The 18,246-nt window shown below is 33.9% G+C and overlaps 1 protein-coding gene across 2 annotated transcripts; it reads left to right on the plus strand.

The window, feature by feature from the left end:
• The first annotated feature begins 10,679 nt into the window (after positions 1–10,679).
• LOC122043084 (ADP-ribosylation factor 1-like 2) lies at positions 10,680–17,981 on the plus strand. 2 transcript variants are annotated; one of them, XM_042603542.1, is made up of 6 exons: positions 10,680–11,077; positions 11,980–12,070; positions 13,149–13,264; positions 16,695–16,754; positions 16,842–16,907; positions 17,577–17,981. In XM_042603542.1, exons 1-6 carry the CDS (start codon positions 11,003–11,005, stop codon positions 17,751–17,753), a joined length of 585 nt encoding a protein of 194 aa, XP_042459476.1. In that variant the 5' UTR covers positions 10,680–11,002; the 3' UTR covers positions 17,754–17,981. The 2 variants fall into 2 exon arrangements, with proteins under 2 accessions (XP_042459476.1, XP_042459477.1); XM_042603543.1 differs by having other exon boundaries at positions 10,682–11,059.
• The last annotated feature ends 265 nt before the right edge of the window (positions 17,982–18,246 follow it).

Below are 18,246 nucleotides of genomic sequence, written 5' to 3' on the forward strand. Positions count from 1 at the left end.
ATGCTTGATTGTAAACACAAGGAAAATGGGGTTGTTCAAACTAAAATCTAACTGCAATGAAGAAAACTAACTACATGCTCAAAATTTATTCAAGCTATCTTACGTTCATTGCCTAGCAACAAAATCTGAGATTTACCGTGCTCTGTGTAAACCGAACATGCTTATTAAAATAACAAACAGAAAGGATTTAAACTGATATCTACTAAACCTATATGAAACTTGTTCAAAGCTTGTATGCTACACAAAATTCCCAAACTAAAACCAAATAGCACTACCTGGCACCAGAACAACCTCACGACAGCAACACAAAATCAAAAGCTTCGAACTTTACAGCATGCTTCAAATTCAAGAACACAAAAATCCGAAATGAGCAACCACAAACTAAACAATCTGTTAACTTCCGAATCTAACAATCCCACATGCTTGGACTGAACTAATCCTTCCCTCCTTCCTTAGGGTTTACGGCAACAAACCATAACAAACAAAATCTACACCGAATTACTCGAGCCATAGGCACGAACGGGAAGCAACAGGAGCAATCAAATCTCGAAACTACTCTAGGGTTTTCAACAAAGCTCCGAAAGAAACAGGAAACTAACAAGAAACCCGGAACCTCAATCCACGGCAGAAAATTTCAAGCTTGTTCCTTACAACACACTTCGGATAGAAAAGAAGAAAGGAAAACTAACAAGAAGAAAAAAAATCTCCACAGCTACTCTTACCGCAGGTGAGGAGCTACTTACCTCTTCTTAAACCTACAACCGGAACAACTTCTAGGGCTTGCGGAAATTGCAAGCTTCGACTCCTTCATGCTTACGGTTCCTCCTCGACGCAAGGATCACGACGGTGAAGAACCTCCCCGAGTCAGCCACCCGCCGGCCACCGGAATCGTGCCCTAGCCGCGGCTTGTTTCCGCCCGAGCTGCCTTTGTCGCGCGAGAGAGGAAGGGATCGGGGAAAATTAGGTTTCGGAAAGCCCTAAGTTCCTTTTTAAATTCCCGAATTATATTAACTTCCTTAAATAAAATTTCCTACCTTTTCTAAACAGATCTGATGGCTTGAACACCTGGTCAGCCGGGTTTTAACCGAGTCAAAAGGCCGCGGGTTCGATTCTCGGCTGCAATCATTTTCTTCCTATTATTTCCTCTTATTAATTTCTACTACTTAAATACATTTCTCTCTTTTTTTAATTAGTAATGATTGCTTGCCCACTTGGTAAGTCGGGTTTTGACCGGGTCAGAGGTTGCTGGTTCGAACCTCTGTTTGGATATTTTTTTGTCAAAACTTCCTTCATTTAGTAAAAATACCAAACGACCTCCAAAAATTACATAAAAATACTCTAAAAATTCCTAAAAATCCCTAGAATATTTCTATAGCATTTTTAAATTACTTTTAAGACTCTAATTGAGGAAATTTGGGGCGTTACATAAAAGGCACGCCAAATGTAGGAATTTGGTACCTAAAACATCTAATTTTGAACTAATAGATTATTCTGAGTCAGATTATGTCAGCTATAAACTAGATCGTAAAAGTATAAGTGGTGGAAGCCAATTACTTGGATCATCACTTTTCAACTAGTTTAGTAAAAAATAAACTGTGTTACATTATCTACTACTGAAGCAGAGTACATAGCAATGAGTGAGTGTGTAGCACAACTACTATGGATGATGCACACATTAAACGATTTTAACCTATAATATAAAAATGTAAAAAATTATATTGATAATATTAGTTTAATCAACTTAACCAAAAATCAAATACATCATTCAAGAACTAAACATATTAAAAATAAACATCACTTTATTAGAAATCATGTCGCCAAAGGAGATATTGAACTCAATTGCAATTAATTGTGTTGAGTCCAAGTTAAATTTAGTTGACATTGTCACCAAACTATTACCAGAATCTAAATTCAGTAATCTACAAAGACGATTGGGAATGTGCACGATAGACTAGGACTTTCAAATAGTTTGCAAATTCTAGAAAAAATTCTTTACTTATTTTTTCTAAAAATTTCTATTTTCTTAGAATTTCAAAATTAATTTTGAGCTTTAATTTATATCAAATGCATAGAAAGCATATTCCTATAGATCTAGAAATTGAGCATCTCACAACACAATAGGTCTACCTTGATTATGTATTCACAAACTTAGAACAACGTGAGATGCATACGCCTATTAGCTTTATTTCAGATGCTTATATTAGTGCATCAATATAAGTCTGGACGAAAAATACCAAAATTATAATGCTCAAGTTAAGAAATCCATTTTAGTCAAACACTAACTAGATATGTTTACTTATCTTGATTATCCTAGTGAATATTGTTATCTTCTGATAGTCAGTTAGTAACTAACCCAAATTTTTATATAAATTTTTTTTATATATCAGGTTCAGGGGGAGGATAATTAAAAATAATTTTTTAAAACTTAGTTCCCTTCTGCTTTGAAAAATGCAAATTGTAAAATATTTTAAAGGACGTTTTTAGAAAAAACTTTGAATTTTCTTTAAAAAGTATTTTTCAAAAGTTATCTTTTTCACCTTGAAAATTATTTTGAATTTTTTTACTTACCAAAATAACTTAGAATATTCTTATTTAAAGTATTTTGAAAATATTTTTAAGTTCTTATTTAACATACTTTAAAAATCTTTCTAAATTCTTGGTTAAAAAATTTTCTTGAAAATCTTTCAAATTCTTATAATATTTTTAAAGTTTACTTAACTTTTTTGAAATGGTTGAAAAAACTTATTTTGAAAGTTATTTAAAAAAATACTTTGCAACCCACTCTTCAAGCATTTTAACAAATTTGTTTGAAAATATCTTTAAAGTTACTTTAAACTTTGAAATTATTTTGTAAAAGTCAACTTTCAAAACCTGTTATAAATTTTGAAAACTTCTTCAAAATTAAGTAAACTTCTTCAAAATTAAGTGAGAATTTTCTTGGAAACATTGATTGTGTGTTTCAATTTCTTGGTATACTTACCTACCTATTCTTTAATGAATGTTAAAGGGGGAGGGTAAGGGTTAAATAAGAAAACTACTAAAAATTTGAAAACCTTAAAATGCTCAAGAGAATAGAACAAACTTACTTAATCTTTATTGTTATTTCTTTTGTATTATTTTTCTAACTTTAACTCAAGTTGTCATTGCATTAAAAAGGGGGAGATTGTTGGTGCAGTCAACATCGATAGTCAAACCTAAGTTTTGATGAATGACAAATAAGTTAAAGTTAGAGATATTACAATTTAACCTTATTACCGAGTGTGCAGGGTTGACTAACCCTAGTTAGAATGTTTGATTCCTGATTGGTTGAAGACCGGATGTGTGATTCCAACAAGTCGAGATGTTCAATTCCCAACAGGTTGAAGTCCAAATGTGGGATTCTATAAGGGTTGAGATGTGCGATTCTCGATTGAGAATACCATATGTGCGATTCTAGTAGGTCGGGATGTGCAATTCTGGTAAGTCGGGATGTTTAATTCCCGAAGTTTGGATGTTTGATTCCGGAAGGTAACTCTACACGACTACACCTGGTAAGTAGAGGTAAGTCACTGGAGGAGAGTGACTAAGTGAGAATGTGTCCCCATTTGAAGGGACATTAGGCGTTGGTCCAATTTAGATCCATTTTGAAAATTTAAATTGAGACCCTAACTAGATCCTCGTCTCGAGGAGACATGGTCTAATGACTATTCATCATTATTACTATGCTAACATTTATCTTGAAGGTTATTGGACTAATACTTTTTACAGGATAAAAGGAGCACAAAAGACCTTGGATGAACAGTGCCTGAGACACCTTCAAGCATTGGAAGGTATCTTCACACTATTCATGGAAGGCACCATCGATACTGTAGAAGGTGCCTTCCATAAGATAAAATTCAGACCATATCGCAGATAAGGAGCGGGTGGTTCGGGATCAAATTTCTCACATGGGAAATGCCTTCAAGGCTATGGAAGGCACCTTCTATGCTCAATAAAAGGATGTTTCACCCAAAGCTTCTTCATCAACTTCTATACGAGCTTGTACGCGTCCGAGCGGCCTTCTGACTGCTCTGGTTTGCTGCTACTACTTTACTACAACTTTGTTACACCCGACTACCGCCAAGAAGCTGCCCAAACACCAAGCTGAAGTTGACCGACTACAAACAAGTGTTTGATAACAAGTTAATTACTACATTTACTTTCTGCAAACGAGAAGTGTAGTGTGTTACACTTCTCTGACTTTCCTTGTACTCATTTACTCTTCCGGCGATTCCAGAAGAGTTATTTAGTTGATTATCCGTCGATAGGTTTACGGGACCTGGGTCTTGGAGTAGAAGTCGCCGAAGACTTCGAACAAAGTAAAACCGACTGCGTGTTTTGTTGCTTGTTCTTTTATTTCACTTTAGTACTTAATTTTTCGTTGTGCACTTGACTTTATAAAATGAAAAAGAATTTTTTCAAAACCACATGATTCACCCCCTCCCCCCTCTCATGTGCGTCTCGATCCAACAGAGGGGGCCTCCAACTACAAATGTGATCCCCTTGCCTTCGAACTCAATAAGCTCCACAGATTGCGGTTCCTATCAGCGCAAGGGCGCTTTCTAGGCACTCCGAGGAACCTCTAATGCACTCTGAGGAGCCTCCAAGGTGCCTCCCCACTATGAGAACTTTATTCTCAAAGTTCATCCGTGCAAGGGTGCCTCCGCACTACTCCAAAGAATCTCTTTGACCCTCCGAAGCGCCTCAGACACTGTTCATTCGAGACTGATTTTTGTACACTAACTCCTGTAATACATGTTAGTCCAAATAATAAATAATAGCCTATAAAAAAGAGTTAACACAATAAAATAAAATAACTATTAATTAGATTTTATCTTTTTGAGAGAAAGATCTAATCGTGGTTTCAACTTAGACTTCTAAAATGAATATTAGTCGGACCAATGCCTAAAGTCTCTAAATGAGACTCATCTTCACTAGATCACTATCTTTATCATGCAAAATTGCTTAACTCTCCTTTGACCCACTAGGTCTTCTTGTCAGTTGTCAGTCCGTAGACCCAATTAGACTTCGGCTAGCTATTAGGTCCCGTGGACCTAGTCGAACTTTTCGCCAGATATCGGGTTGCTCTTTGACCTATCTAGACTTCCCACCGGCTGTCAGGTCCAACAGACCTAGCTGGATTTTAACCTGGTGTCAGGTCCTTTAGACTCGTCAAGTCCTAAACACTTAATAAGAGCATTAAACAACAAGGAACCTAACTTTAACCATTTGTCATTTATAAAAACCTAAGTTTGATAAATGGTACTCACTACACTAATAAAATAATGTCTGCGTAAAATTTCATGATTTTTAGAAAATTATAGAATTATTTAGGAGTTTATGAAATTCAGTATGAAATCAAAATCATTAATTTAGTTACGGTAATCAGTTTGGTTAATTGATTACCACACCATAATTGATTAGGGCAATCGATTGAAGTAAATTTTCGCGAGCACAGAGGCTTGCAGAATTGATCAAGTGATCAATTAAGAGGTACTGATTGATTAGCACACGATGATTGATTGAATCCCAACTCCAATCGATTAAGAGAGGTTGTAATCGATTGATAGTTAAAACCAATCAATTAGAAAGGCTGATTTTAGTTTAAGTGGTCTGATTTCAGTCCATTAAGGCACGTTTAGTCGAGTTAACCATCCATGACCTAAAGAAATGTCTTTACAAGTATTTTAGAATAATTTTATTAATGAAAATAATAAATGCATGGTTAAAGGAGACTAATTTGGAGTTTAGGAGGAGGTTTGAATATTGAATTTTTAACTTCAAAACTTCATTTTTAGGTTTCTTAGAAGTTTAGAAACATCAAATCATTGTTAGTAAAATGATAAAAATTTAGTGCATGTTTTGAGGTGGAGGTCTTTTTTAAAAGCATGATTTTTCTTTATATAAGGATGAAGAAACAATGAAAGGTAGGGAACTTTCATTGTTATGAATGCTCGAGGATGAGCATTGAAAACTATGGAAGATTGGAAATCTTCATTATAATAGAATTATGCTTAAGGTTGAGAATATAATATAATGAAAGGTATGAGACTTTCATTGAGTTCTTTTGACAAAATTGACTCTTAAGGTGAAGAATTTTTTATGTGTATTAAAAGAGGAGAAAATGTAGGGTTTAAGTTATAAATTCACATTCATGTATTTGGCATGGGAATTTGGCTAAAAAGAGAAATCCACATTCATGTTTAAGTTAGAAATCCACATTCATGTATATGGGTTAGCCGAACTTAAACATACATATTGTCAAACATCTAAAAGGAGAAAATTGTTGGTGCAATCATCCTCGGATCAAGGTTGACTAGTTAACTAAGTTCGAGTCAGTTCAAACTTAAGTTTTGATATTTGGATAATATGTTTGAAAAATATCTAAAAAAGTCAAATAGGTCAAGATTGACTGATTACTTGACGATGTGTGAGAAGAAAGTCAAGTAGGTCGTGGATGAAGAAACTCAAGGATTAGGCAAGGATAAAGTTTTAACTGGAGGTTAGGTAAGATAAAGTCCAAGTGAGTCAAAGTGGACCGTACATTGGCAAGGCAAGTTTAACTCGAGGGTTAGGCAAAGGAAAAGTCCAAGTGGGTCAAGGAAGATAGCACGTTGGCAAAGGAAAATGTCTTAACTACGGTTAAGCAAAAGAAGTCCAAGTGGGTCAAAGACAACCGCACGTTGTTAAAAGAAAAAGTTTTAATTGTAGTTAGGCAAAGAAAAGTCCAAATTAGTCAGAGAGGACTAAACATTGGCAAGAAGAAAGTCCTAACTGCGGTTAGACAAAGGAAATCCCAAGTTAGTTAGAGAGGACTGAACGTTGGCAAAAGGAAAGTCTTAACTGTAGTTAGATAAGAGGAAAACCTAAGTAGGTCAAGGAGGGTTGCACTTGGTGATCAGAGGTCCAACGAAAAGTTGGCAAAGCCCTAATGGGTTAAAGGTTGACCTAACACACACTTGGTGAAGAAGTTCTAACAAGTCACTGCTGATTAGATGTTGGGCAAGAGAACCTTAGACTTGGATCAAACAAGTTAGAGTTAGACAATCGATTAGGGCAATCGATTGGGCCGAGCCTAATTGATTAGACTAATCGAGTAGGACTGCTCCAATTGATTAGTATGGATTCCTAATCGATTAGGAGTTTCGCTAAAAGAAATTGTGAAAACAATGGTTGAATCGATTCGTCCAATCGATTCAGTCACTTCTAATTGATTGGGTCAATCGATTATACAGTATTTTGTCGCGAGAACAAGAATCATTTGAGACAATCAATCAAGGCATTCTTGCGAGTGAACAGAGAGTTGCGGAATTGATTGGGTAATTGATTAAGGTTCTCTGAATTGATTGAGATGACTCGCTAATCGATTAGAGTTCGAAAAATAGCCATTTTGCAAGTTGAACGAGCATATCCTACGTGACAATTGATCAGAAGTGAGCCTAATCGATTGGAAGGTGTCAAAAAACCCTAGAAAAGAGTTTTCGTGGACATTTTGAACCACATCCTTCACACACTCTCCGCCAGTTCTTGAGCAAGTGTTGTTGCACTTTCCAAACTTCAAGAGGCATCTCTGAGCAACAAAAGATCAAACAATCAAGGTTTTCATTGTATTATGTATTTACTTCCTTATTTTTCTTTGTATTCTTGTTGTGAGTTTGTACGAGGCTTCATTGCCTTCGATTTATTTATGAGAAAGAGTGATTTCATAATGAATGAGGTCGTGAAGAGAGTGGATTCTTGGATTAATCACCTTAATAAGATGAATATCAAATAAATTATAGTGTTAGTATTTATTCGAGTTTCTTATTGTGACAAATCATCGTCGATAAAGTGATTCAGGTTAATCATGTCTCTCTAATTTTCAAAGTATCTTAACAAAAAAAAATATTAAATTCCTCGTGCTTATTAAAATTATTATGATAAATATTAAGAGGACGTTGAAGGGGGCATTTTTTATTTTATTTTTAATAAAAAAAGCACTCCAACCTGTAAAATGATGGATTTAAATATAATGTTAGATAAATTTAATCTATTCAACGATATTTATACGGTAACATATACGAATCCGTAATTATTGTAATATTATATAAGAGCATCTACGATGCTAGTTAATAAGGATGTTATAATATTTTTTTGATAGTGTTAAACATCCATTACAGACGTATTTAAAATGTATTTATTTAATATGATATAATTTTAAAATAACTGAGCGGATTGTGGGACCTATAAATAATGAGAATTAATGTTAAAAGTAATGTGGGGTGAAAGAATGATGTTATTATAATAAATATGTGACAGTGGATTTTATACTTTTTCTTTTTAATCTTTTTTTACCATGTATCTTGTTTTCTGACCTAATACATTTGTTTCTTGTCAAAAAAATTAACCATCGACCTTTTTAGATTTTTTTTTACCATCCGATCTTTGATCTTTCAACTTGTATGAATTTTTTCTTGTTAAGAATTCAACCCTAGAATTTTTTGGACTTTTTTTTGGTATATGATATTTCGATCTACATTAACATCTTTTTGTCAAAAAAATTCAACCCTTAATCTTCTTAGAATTTCCTTATCCTACACACTTATAATTCGAGTAAAATCGAACATATTAACATAAACAATCATTAAATTTAGGGCATAATTATTACACCAACAGAATCATCCTGATTGCTTACCATGCACGGTGGCTGGGTGAGTGAGCACTTAGCGGAATAAAGTTAAGTGGCAAATTGACATTCTTTTATTATTAGTTCATCCGAACTCAAGTAAAATTTAAAAATCTCTCCCCCGCTGAAGTGTCTCCTCTGCTCTACTGTCACCTTAGCAGCCCACTAAGAAATATTTTGGAAGGGATAAATCATAAAAATTTATTCGAACCTTAGTTAAATGATCTTTCTAAATAGGAGTCTAGATTCTTGGTCTATAATTTCTAAATTTTCTTGATCCCTTTTATAATACACATTCGATCATGTCAGAATCTAAGTTAAAATTGACTAGGATCTCGTTTAGATTTATCTTCACATCTAGATTATAATTTTGAATCGAATAAGGGGTTAGAGGTTGTCGCTAATGAGTGGGCCACCCTACTCGGTACCATATAGTCTATTCATCGTCGACGACCTCCAGTTACCTGATTCGACTCAAAACTATAATTTAAATGAAAAGATAACCTAGAAGAAATCATAATTAATTTTAATTTGATTTTAATTAGGACCAAACGTACAAATTATGAAAGAAAAAAAATTAAGGACCAAACGATCACTCTGCACAAAATAATCCGACAAAACAAAAAAAATTAAAATCTCTATCTATGGGAGGGAGAGGTTGTAAAGGAATCGAATTGAACGTGAATAATATAAAAATATTAATATTTAAATTCTATTGTCAAAAGTATATATATATATATTATTCGAAATGAAATTTGATTGAGTTCGATTGAAGTGGTTCGAATATTAATTTGAGCGTAATTAAATTATAATTTTGAAATGATTTTAATTTTAATTTCAATTTCATTTGAATTATTAGAATTTTAATTTGATATATTTAAATTAAAATTATATAAAAATAAATAAAATTTCATCCTGAGTTACTCATGAATAATTAAATAAAATATTATATCGAATATAATCTAATTCAACTTAATTTGATAATTTAAAATATAAATCAAATACTTCTTTTTGAAAAAACTCACAAACATTTATTTTTTATTGAACATCCAGTATCTTTATCTGGTGTATTTATTTTTTAATTTTTTATTATTTTTTAAATTAACATTAAGCATCAGTCCTATAAAAAGGTTTCGATGGTCAATCAAAAAATATTCGTAATAGACATTCCATTAATTTAACATTCTTAAATTAATTATTCATTAAAAAAATTTATCCGATAATTCATTAAATCTGAAATCGATTTAAAAATGGAGCGGACCTCCTAATGTTATTAAGTCAAATAGTAGATTATAGAAAATTCATTCATTAATTTTAATATTTTCAGATTCATTAAAGGCGTCCGCTGTTGCAGCTATTTATTTTGACTATTTTTTTATCATTATAAAATATAAATACGTTCGTCCCAGATTTTATGGAGTTCAAATCTTCTATCCCTAAATTTCTCTGTCTCAGTGTCCCCTTATCAATCGAACGGACTAGATTATATCTCAAGGATATCTTATACATCACGATGATACTACATACATCTTAAGGATATCATGATGCCTTGAGATGTAATCTGGTCCGGGACACAGGGACAGAGAAATTTAGGGACAGGAGATTTGAACTGGATTTCATGACAACACAATCACTAGATCCATCCGAAAGTACCACTATTTTTTTTATCATGTGACAAAAGACGATTCGCTCGCTCCCGCCAACTCGTCCCTAGGCCAACACGAAGGAGGTAAATCATGAATGACAGCCACTTGTCAACCCAGCATTCACCCTGATTAACCCTCCTCCTACATCACCATGGGACAGGCGTAGGGGGCTGTCGGGGCGGCGGATTCCGCCTTTTGTACCATGAATGACTACTAGCCATTAGTGCAAATGGCCAAGACATGGGAGAGATTATATTCGGTCACGCCGAGTTTCAACCCCAAAATCTCATGTGGCAACATATGTTAACCATCGTACCATCCGAGGGGACACTATTTTTTTTTTTATCATGAAAAGCGTGGAGGGGCTGATCGACTGTCTTCAAGTTGGAAAATCAGCGATGCCCTGCGAACGCAGGCACCTCGCAGTTAGATCCGAATCCCGACCGGTTTAGGGCACCCAGCGCAAACCCATCGTCGTCTCCGGCCAGTCGAGCAGCCATATCCCACCACCGATCTCCTCCCCTCCTTCCTTTTCCTCTATTGTTCAATCGCACGTGCTGCTTCGTTTCTTCGCCATCGCCAATCGGGTGCTCGATCGAGCGGCTTCGAGTTACGCGAATATCTGCTGCGGGAGGAGAAGCAAGGGGGGAGGAAGAGAGCAGCGAGTCCTGCCATGGGGCAAGCCTTCCGCAAGCTCTTCGACAGATTCTTCGGCCTCGTCGAAATGAGGGTCCCTCTTCCGCTCCCCGTATTTCATCTCTTTCTGTTCGTAGAGATCGGATATTTTTCGTTGTCCAGATAAATCAACCATTAGCGCGTAGTTTTCTTTGTTTCTCTGTGATCGGTAGGATTGGCAAGATCGGATTTTTAGGTAGGTAGCTGGGAAGACGCTTTATGGACGAGCAAGAAGATTTTTGATCTAGAATTTAACGAACGAGAAGGAGCACGTATAGAGACGCACATGTACTTTCGGCGCCAAAATTATATAGCAAGATATGTAGGCTTTAAGCTAGATTGAGAATACACAGAAGCTTGTGTGGAATGGTATAATTCATAATTCCTATCAGTCCAGAGTAACTTGTACCGAGATGGATTTTGATATATCAGCTTGGAGGCTCCTGGAATCGTGAATGGAGCCTGAAGGTGCCCATCACTTTGCTTCAACATTCCATGTATTAAGGGTCGATGAACGAAGAACTGGTAGTCGCGGATCAACTACTGACTGCAGGAAGACAATGGAGAAGCTGACTGGCTAGCCAGAGAATAAAGAAGACTTCAATTTATCAATTGGGTGTCCTGTATAACTCTGTTGGGGTTAGAACAAAGAAGAGCAGATGCTACTCTTATAGAAGCGGGGAGGAACCTAATGTAATTGCTTAACTGCATTAAGAAATTGAATCCATAATACAGACCCTTGCAACCTGCTATATTTACTATCGAAACTATGCTTTTTAAACATTAGAACATGATAGGATTTTATAAGATAGATAAGTAAAAAGGTTTGCAGCCATTTTTTTCCTTTGCATAGGTGTTACTTTGTTGGTTCTGTGCGCATCAAATCTCACATCATACTCCTTTCGTTTTATCTGTATTCATTTTATGAATTAGCACAGAGAATATCTATGACATTCTGAATCTGGACCTTTGTAGGTTGCAATGCTTGGATTAGATGCAGCTGGAAAGACAACTATTTTGTATAAGTTGCACATTGGAGAAGTTTTGTCGACAGTTCCAACTATTGGTAAGTCATCTTTCACTGTTAAATGCAATAGGTAAGCTGCAGAAATTATGGAGCTGATTTGCTTATTATAATTATTCAAGAAGTTATGAGTATAAGATCTGCATGGCTTTCATTGATAGTGATGGAATTTCGGTGTGAGTAGTAGAGTAGCCAAGTGTTTTTAAAACCAGACTGTGACTGGTGGCCAATTAGTTCCTACTTTTTCAGGTTGAACTGGGCTAAAATTCTGTTCTACCAGGATGCCCCCATCAATCAAACTGGACAGCCTTGTTCTTTGGTTCTTGAGTTAGCTGGTTGAACTAGCCGGTTTGGTCTGGTTTTGAATATACTCTTCTACCATGCATTGGAGGGGAAGAAATTTGTTTTACTTGAAGACATTTTGTTGTCTACATAGATTTGAAAAACTCACTAGTTTATGGGTGGAAGTTCATATTCATCTTGAACTACTACTCGAGCTTATATGAGGTATTATCATCTTGTTTATTATTTCCTCTTGATCATTGTCTTTTTGATATCATATTTTTAAGTGGAATGTGGTCCCGCTCAATGGATCTTATCCCTCCACAAGCCACTCAAATTATAATGTGTTAACTTTCCTCTTGATATCATCTTGAACTACTACTCGAGCTTATATGAAGTATTATCATCTTGCTTATTATTTCCTCTTGATCATTGTCTTTTTGATATCATATTTTTAAGTGGAATGTGGTCCCGCTCAATGGATCTTATCCCTCCAGCCACTCAAATTATAATCTGTTACCTTTCTATGGTTAAAATTGATATTGTATTAGTAATTAAAATATATCATCGATAGATAGACAACTAGTTTTGTGACTCATTTTTTTTTGGTTTTATATTAGTCCTTTTATGTAAAAGATCTCTTGCTTCATATGGCTCTCTTAACTTTATTAATGAATTATCTATTTGCCTATGATATTAGAATCTTCCAACTATTCTCTATTCCACTTTCTAGTGATTATATCTAATATGATTCTTCTCTTTGTTCATTATATAGCTATGAGAGTTTTACTGACCTCTATTGCATTGTTGATAATAAATCTCTTTTACGTATTTTTAGGCTTCAATGTGGAGAAGGTTCAATATAAGAATGTGGTTTTTACTGTCTGGGATGTCGGTGGGCAAGAAAAATTAAGACCCTTATGGAGGCACTACTTTAGCAACACTGATGCACTGGTAATTTGTCATCCTTCATGTTCTAGTTTTAGTTTTGGTTAGCAGTATGGTTTAGTGTTAATCATTAGATATCTGATTGTAGTTTTAGTATTGGTAAGTAGTACTGATGTAGTATTCAGTAGTGAGATATCTGACAATTTTGAGTGTCAAAGTTGATTATATTTTTGTTTGTTTTAAACACATCTCGACTTGCTAAAATTCCTTCTGTCTTCCATTTTTTTGAGGCATGTCACCTGAATTATTTCAAAGTTATTGCAAAATGTAATAAGTATAGCTTCAACAATTATGAAAATGAAAAATTGTATTTAAATGCACAAAGGTTAGAAGAGTCGAATCGAATAGAGTAGGTGTATGAGATAGAGAGAGACTATAAAAAATATTAGTCAGTAAAACAAAATATTATTAATCATACTACCATGAACATAAATTAATGAAGGGATTCATGTAGCCAACCTTAAATAGTTAGGAAAAACATGGCTTGATGGCTTGATTAGTATGATGACAACGACAATGGCACCATCAAAAGATTCTTTAGTTAGTTGTTAATTTGTGTATATTATCGGCTCCATTTAACTCACTAAAATATTTTTTATCATCCACTTTTTATGATGCAAAGCATCAAAAATTTCTTGGTTGTTAATTTGTGTGCGCTATGAGTTGTATGTATGCTTCTCTATGGATGAACAAAATGCTACTGTTTAATTCAGTATCAAATGAACAAATTAGATTATAAAATAAAAGAAAATAGCATAAGATGATATTGACATTTTCAAAGAAATTTAATAGATTTTTAGTCAGAAAAGTTGAATAGGTCAAACTTGAAGGTTTGAGGGATAATGAAGATCAAAGAATACAATTCATAGTTGTTAGAATACAATTCACGATATGTATTATACAATGCAATATGATTCACATATAAAATAATAAGATTCAAACATATGAAAAAAATGAATTGTGATAATTTGAAACAAATCTTATCCTATGATTTTGTATGAATCTAAAGATAAGAAAGAGAAATCATTAAGAACTTAAATCTAACCAATTTAAAGTCAATCTAAATTAAATCAATATACTAGAAATTAAACTGAATTGTTTTTAAAAGAAGAAATGATAAATTTTGTGTTATAGAATTGAAGTATAATGATCAAATAGAGTGAAATTTAGAAATTAATGATGTGTCAAAAAAATTTGTTAAGTGAAGATACAAAGTTTATGATAGGCAATGTGAATTTGACACCTCACAGTGATTAAATACAATAAATCTTGTTGGATTGATATATAAAATGAGAATAATGATGAAATCGATAGTGACTTAGAAGATACGTGGTGCCTAAATTGGCTTACATTTGACAACAATGTATTGTTTGATGTCAAAAGCAAAAGATTCTTATTTCTCATTTTATTTTAATTCTTAATGGAACAATAATTTATATGTTGTCATAAATTGATGATATGAACTTACTGTATTTATTCTATTTTGCCATTAAATGAAACATTTTGTGATTTTTTATATTTTAGGATATCAAAACTAAACTAAATAAAGTAGAATTTTTTTAATATATTTTTTAAAAAATTATCTGAACCAAGGTGTGAAATACCGTTTCGTGCCGCCCGGCACGTACGGTTTTTACCGTTCCGCCGGGCGGTCGAAACCGGCACGGACGGTTTTTACCGTTCCGCCGGGCGGCCGAAACCGGCATGGGAGGCGTCCCCGTCTCGGCGGCGCCGGAGGAGACGCGGGACGCCTCTGTCGGCGCCGGAGGAGACGCGGGATGCCTCCGGCGGCGTCCCGCGACGCCTCCGGCGGCGTCCCGCGACGCCTTCGGCGCCGAAGGCGTCGTGCGCACGGCTTCTGCGGCCCCGGAAGCGTCCGGCAGGGTCGTCGGACGCTTCCGGAGCCGCCGGACGCGTCCGGCGACGCTTCCGATGCCGCCGGACTCCCCTCGCGGGATCGCCCGCGGGCGATTTCGCGCGATCTCGCGTTCTGCCGCCGCGATTTTTTTTCTTTTATGTTTTTAATAATTTTGTATTTTATTTAATTAATTTAAAGAATTCCCAAAGATATGTGGAGAATGTGTGATAGTTGGAAGAGACTTTTATAAACCCTAATTAAATTATTCTAATAAAATATATAAAAAATATATTTAAAATTAAAATAAATTAAATAAATTTTATTAATTAATATTCTGAAAAATTAATATTTTAAATTTTATTTAAAATTTTTAAAAAATATATAATAATTCTTATTTATATTCTAATATATTTTTTATTATTTTAAATTTCATTTAAATTTTAAAAAAAAATTTAAAAATTCTAAAAAACTTTTAAAAAAATTCTAATAAATTATATTTATATTCTGTTTTTTTTATTTTTTTAAATTTTTTTACTTGATATTTTTTACTATTTAAAATATATATTATTTAATTAATAATTAATTAAATGAATAAATAATTAGTTTATATAATTATTATTAATATAAAGTAACATCTTGTATTAATTATTATTATTATTATTATAGATACTTCTATTTAAATTTGAATTATTAATATATCAATTCTATTTAAATAAAATTATTTTTAATTATTTTTTCGAATAATATTAAATTATTCAATAATTGAGAACTTATAATAAATCAATATACAACTTATTTTTATATACATAATAAACATATTTATCTTATAATTACTATAGATAAATAAAAAATACCGAAACTATATCGGCACGGCACGATACGATACCGAAACCGTATCGTTCCGATCTGAGACCGAAACCTCGACACGGGTCGAAATTTTAAACCTTGATCTGAACCATATGATTCATGATTCGAGAATCAAACAAAATGTTATGGCTTGATAATGATGATGAACTTTACAAATTCCAACAATAACATTGGATTATCTTTATGTAATTTTGGGGGAGATTTATTTTTTTTTTTTTCTGTTGCTGCATTGCACGATGGCATGAATCTATGAACAAACTTTAATGAATAGTTGATGATGGTGTCTAGTTCGACAAACTTGTATACTGCAAGTTTATGAATCAAAGAAAAAAAAACTGATACAGTGAGATAAGGAAGTAACAAAAATAACGACACGTCATGCATGGCATGGCTATTTTAGCCTCAATATCCTTGACCTTGAATGCATAATCATGAATCATTAGAATAGTGCAGCTGAAGTGCATTAGGTTCTCACTGATGCAAGCTTAAGAAGGTTTCTCTGTACGAAACTCTATTCTTTGCAGTGAAGCTATTTGGTGATTGATAACCTGGTAAAATGATCAATATTAGCAGGATATCAAGATTCTCTCTCCAACTTTTGTTACAACAAGTCACTGTTTTCTTGTTTCGCACAATTGATTATCTGTTGAATCACAGATTTGCTTTCCATCGACTGATCACTATCGGCTCTAATGTTGTTTATGCTTCTAGATCTATGTTGTTGATTCTTTGGATAGAGAAAGGATTGGAAAGGCCAAAGAAGAATTTCAGGTATGGAGTGTAATGATTGATGATGCCATTATTTAGCCTTGTTTCCCTTTACAAAATTCTGATAAATAGTTTGTATATTTCTTTCAGACTATCATCAGAGATCCATTCATGTTGAACAGTGTGATATTGGTATTTGCTAATAAGCAAGACTTGGTAAGTAGGCGATCTCATTTTCATCATGTCATCCTTAATGTGTTTCTGTTACAAACATTGGCTTTGCTTTTTGTTCTTTGTCTGTGTTTATTTTCGAGGATAGAGAGTGGAATTATTCCTTGTGAAAATGTGCAAATAAGAGAAAAAGGAGTTTATGACAGCAAAGATTATACAATCAATTTTTGTTGGGACAATATGAAGATCTCTTATGAAACAATATAAAGTGTGTCTTCGTCTTCATACTGTGCCTCCAGATACGATATAAGATTTCAAACCATTCTGTCGTCTTAAATATCCCTGCATAGATCTATCCTCATTTTCCAAATATCATCCGGGTCATGCAGTTATTAACTTCATGGTATTTGTAGAGTTAGTAATACATGGAAGTGTTTTTGTTTTCGATTTTGGGATTTTGAATGCTTCTATTTGCTAACTTGACCTTATTCTTGTCTCGATTCTACATTCAGATCGCATGATTATCATTGAAAATTTTCTTCCTGCTCCTTTTGATATTTCCTTTAGATCAACCTACGTGCCGTGCCTTAAGCTCAGTGAAATCTTCTTATTACGTCTGTCCGGTTACATCATAACTTCTCAATAATCAGAGTCAATGTTTTCAAGTTACATGTTAGATTGATTTTGGTGTTCAACTTCATTTTTCTCATTCAGAGAGGTGCAATGACTCCAATGGAAGTGGCCGAAGGGTTGGGTCTCCATGATCTGCGGAACCGAACTTGGCACGCTCAGGGAACTTGTGCCCTCACCGGAAATGGTCTGTACGAGGGGCTCGACTGGCTAGTGTCAGCTCTGAAGGAGTTGCAGGTCCCTGGACGGCATCCGACTTGATTGGTTTGTGACTCCTTGTTTCCATTGCAAGTTTATGATAGATTTGATCCTGAAGATTGTTTGTTACTTTGTACAGTGTCTTTGGGTTTTTAGAGTATGTTGTATACTGATTCATACTGCATTTGCTCCACATCACAAGTTATGAGTGAAGAGTCTTCTGAATTTTGGAATAGAGATAATTTATTAATGTATTTTTATAATAAATTTAATATAATATTAGTACATAAATTTATTGTATTTTTTTCAGAAATAAATATTTTATTATTAAAAAGATATTGTAATTTTTATATTAGATTTATTTTACACAGATAAGTAATCTGAAATTATTTCGGTGAGATTTCCTTGTGCTATATAGTGTGTTATTGAAAAATTGTATATTAATTTTTGGGCGGTCTAATTATTTCTATTGTTAAGAGGAAAATTTTCTTTTAAAAATGATCAAAATAGTATTTCATACATAATCCTCTTTTGTGGTTAGATCTAATTGTCCTAA

The sequence above is a fragment of the Zingiber officinale genome, chromosome 2A, assembly GCF_018446385.1.
Source record: "Zingiber officinale cultivar Zhangliang chromosome 2A, Zo_v1.1, whole genome shotgun sequence".
NCBI classification, from domain to species: domain Eukaryota; kingdom Viridiplantae; phylum Streptophyta; class Magnoliopsida; order Zingiberales; family Zingiberaceae; genus Zingiber; species Zingiber officinale.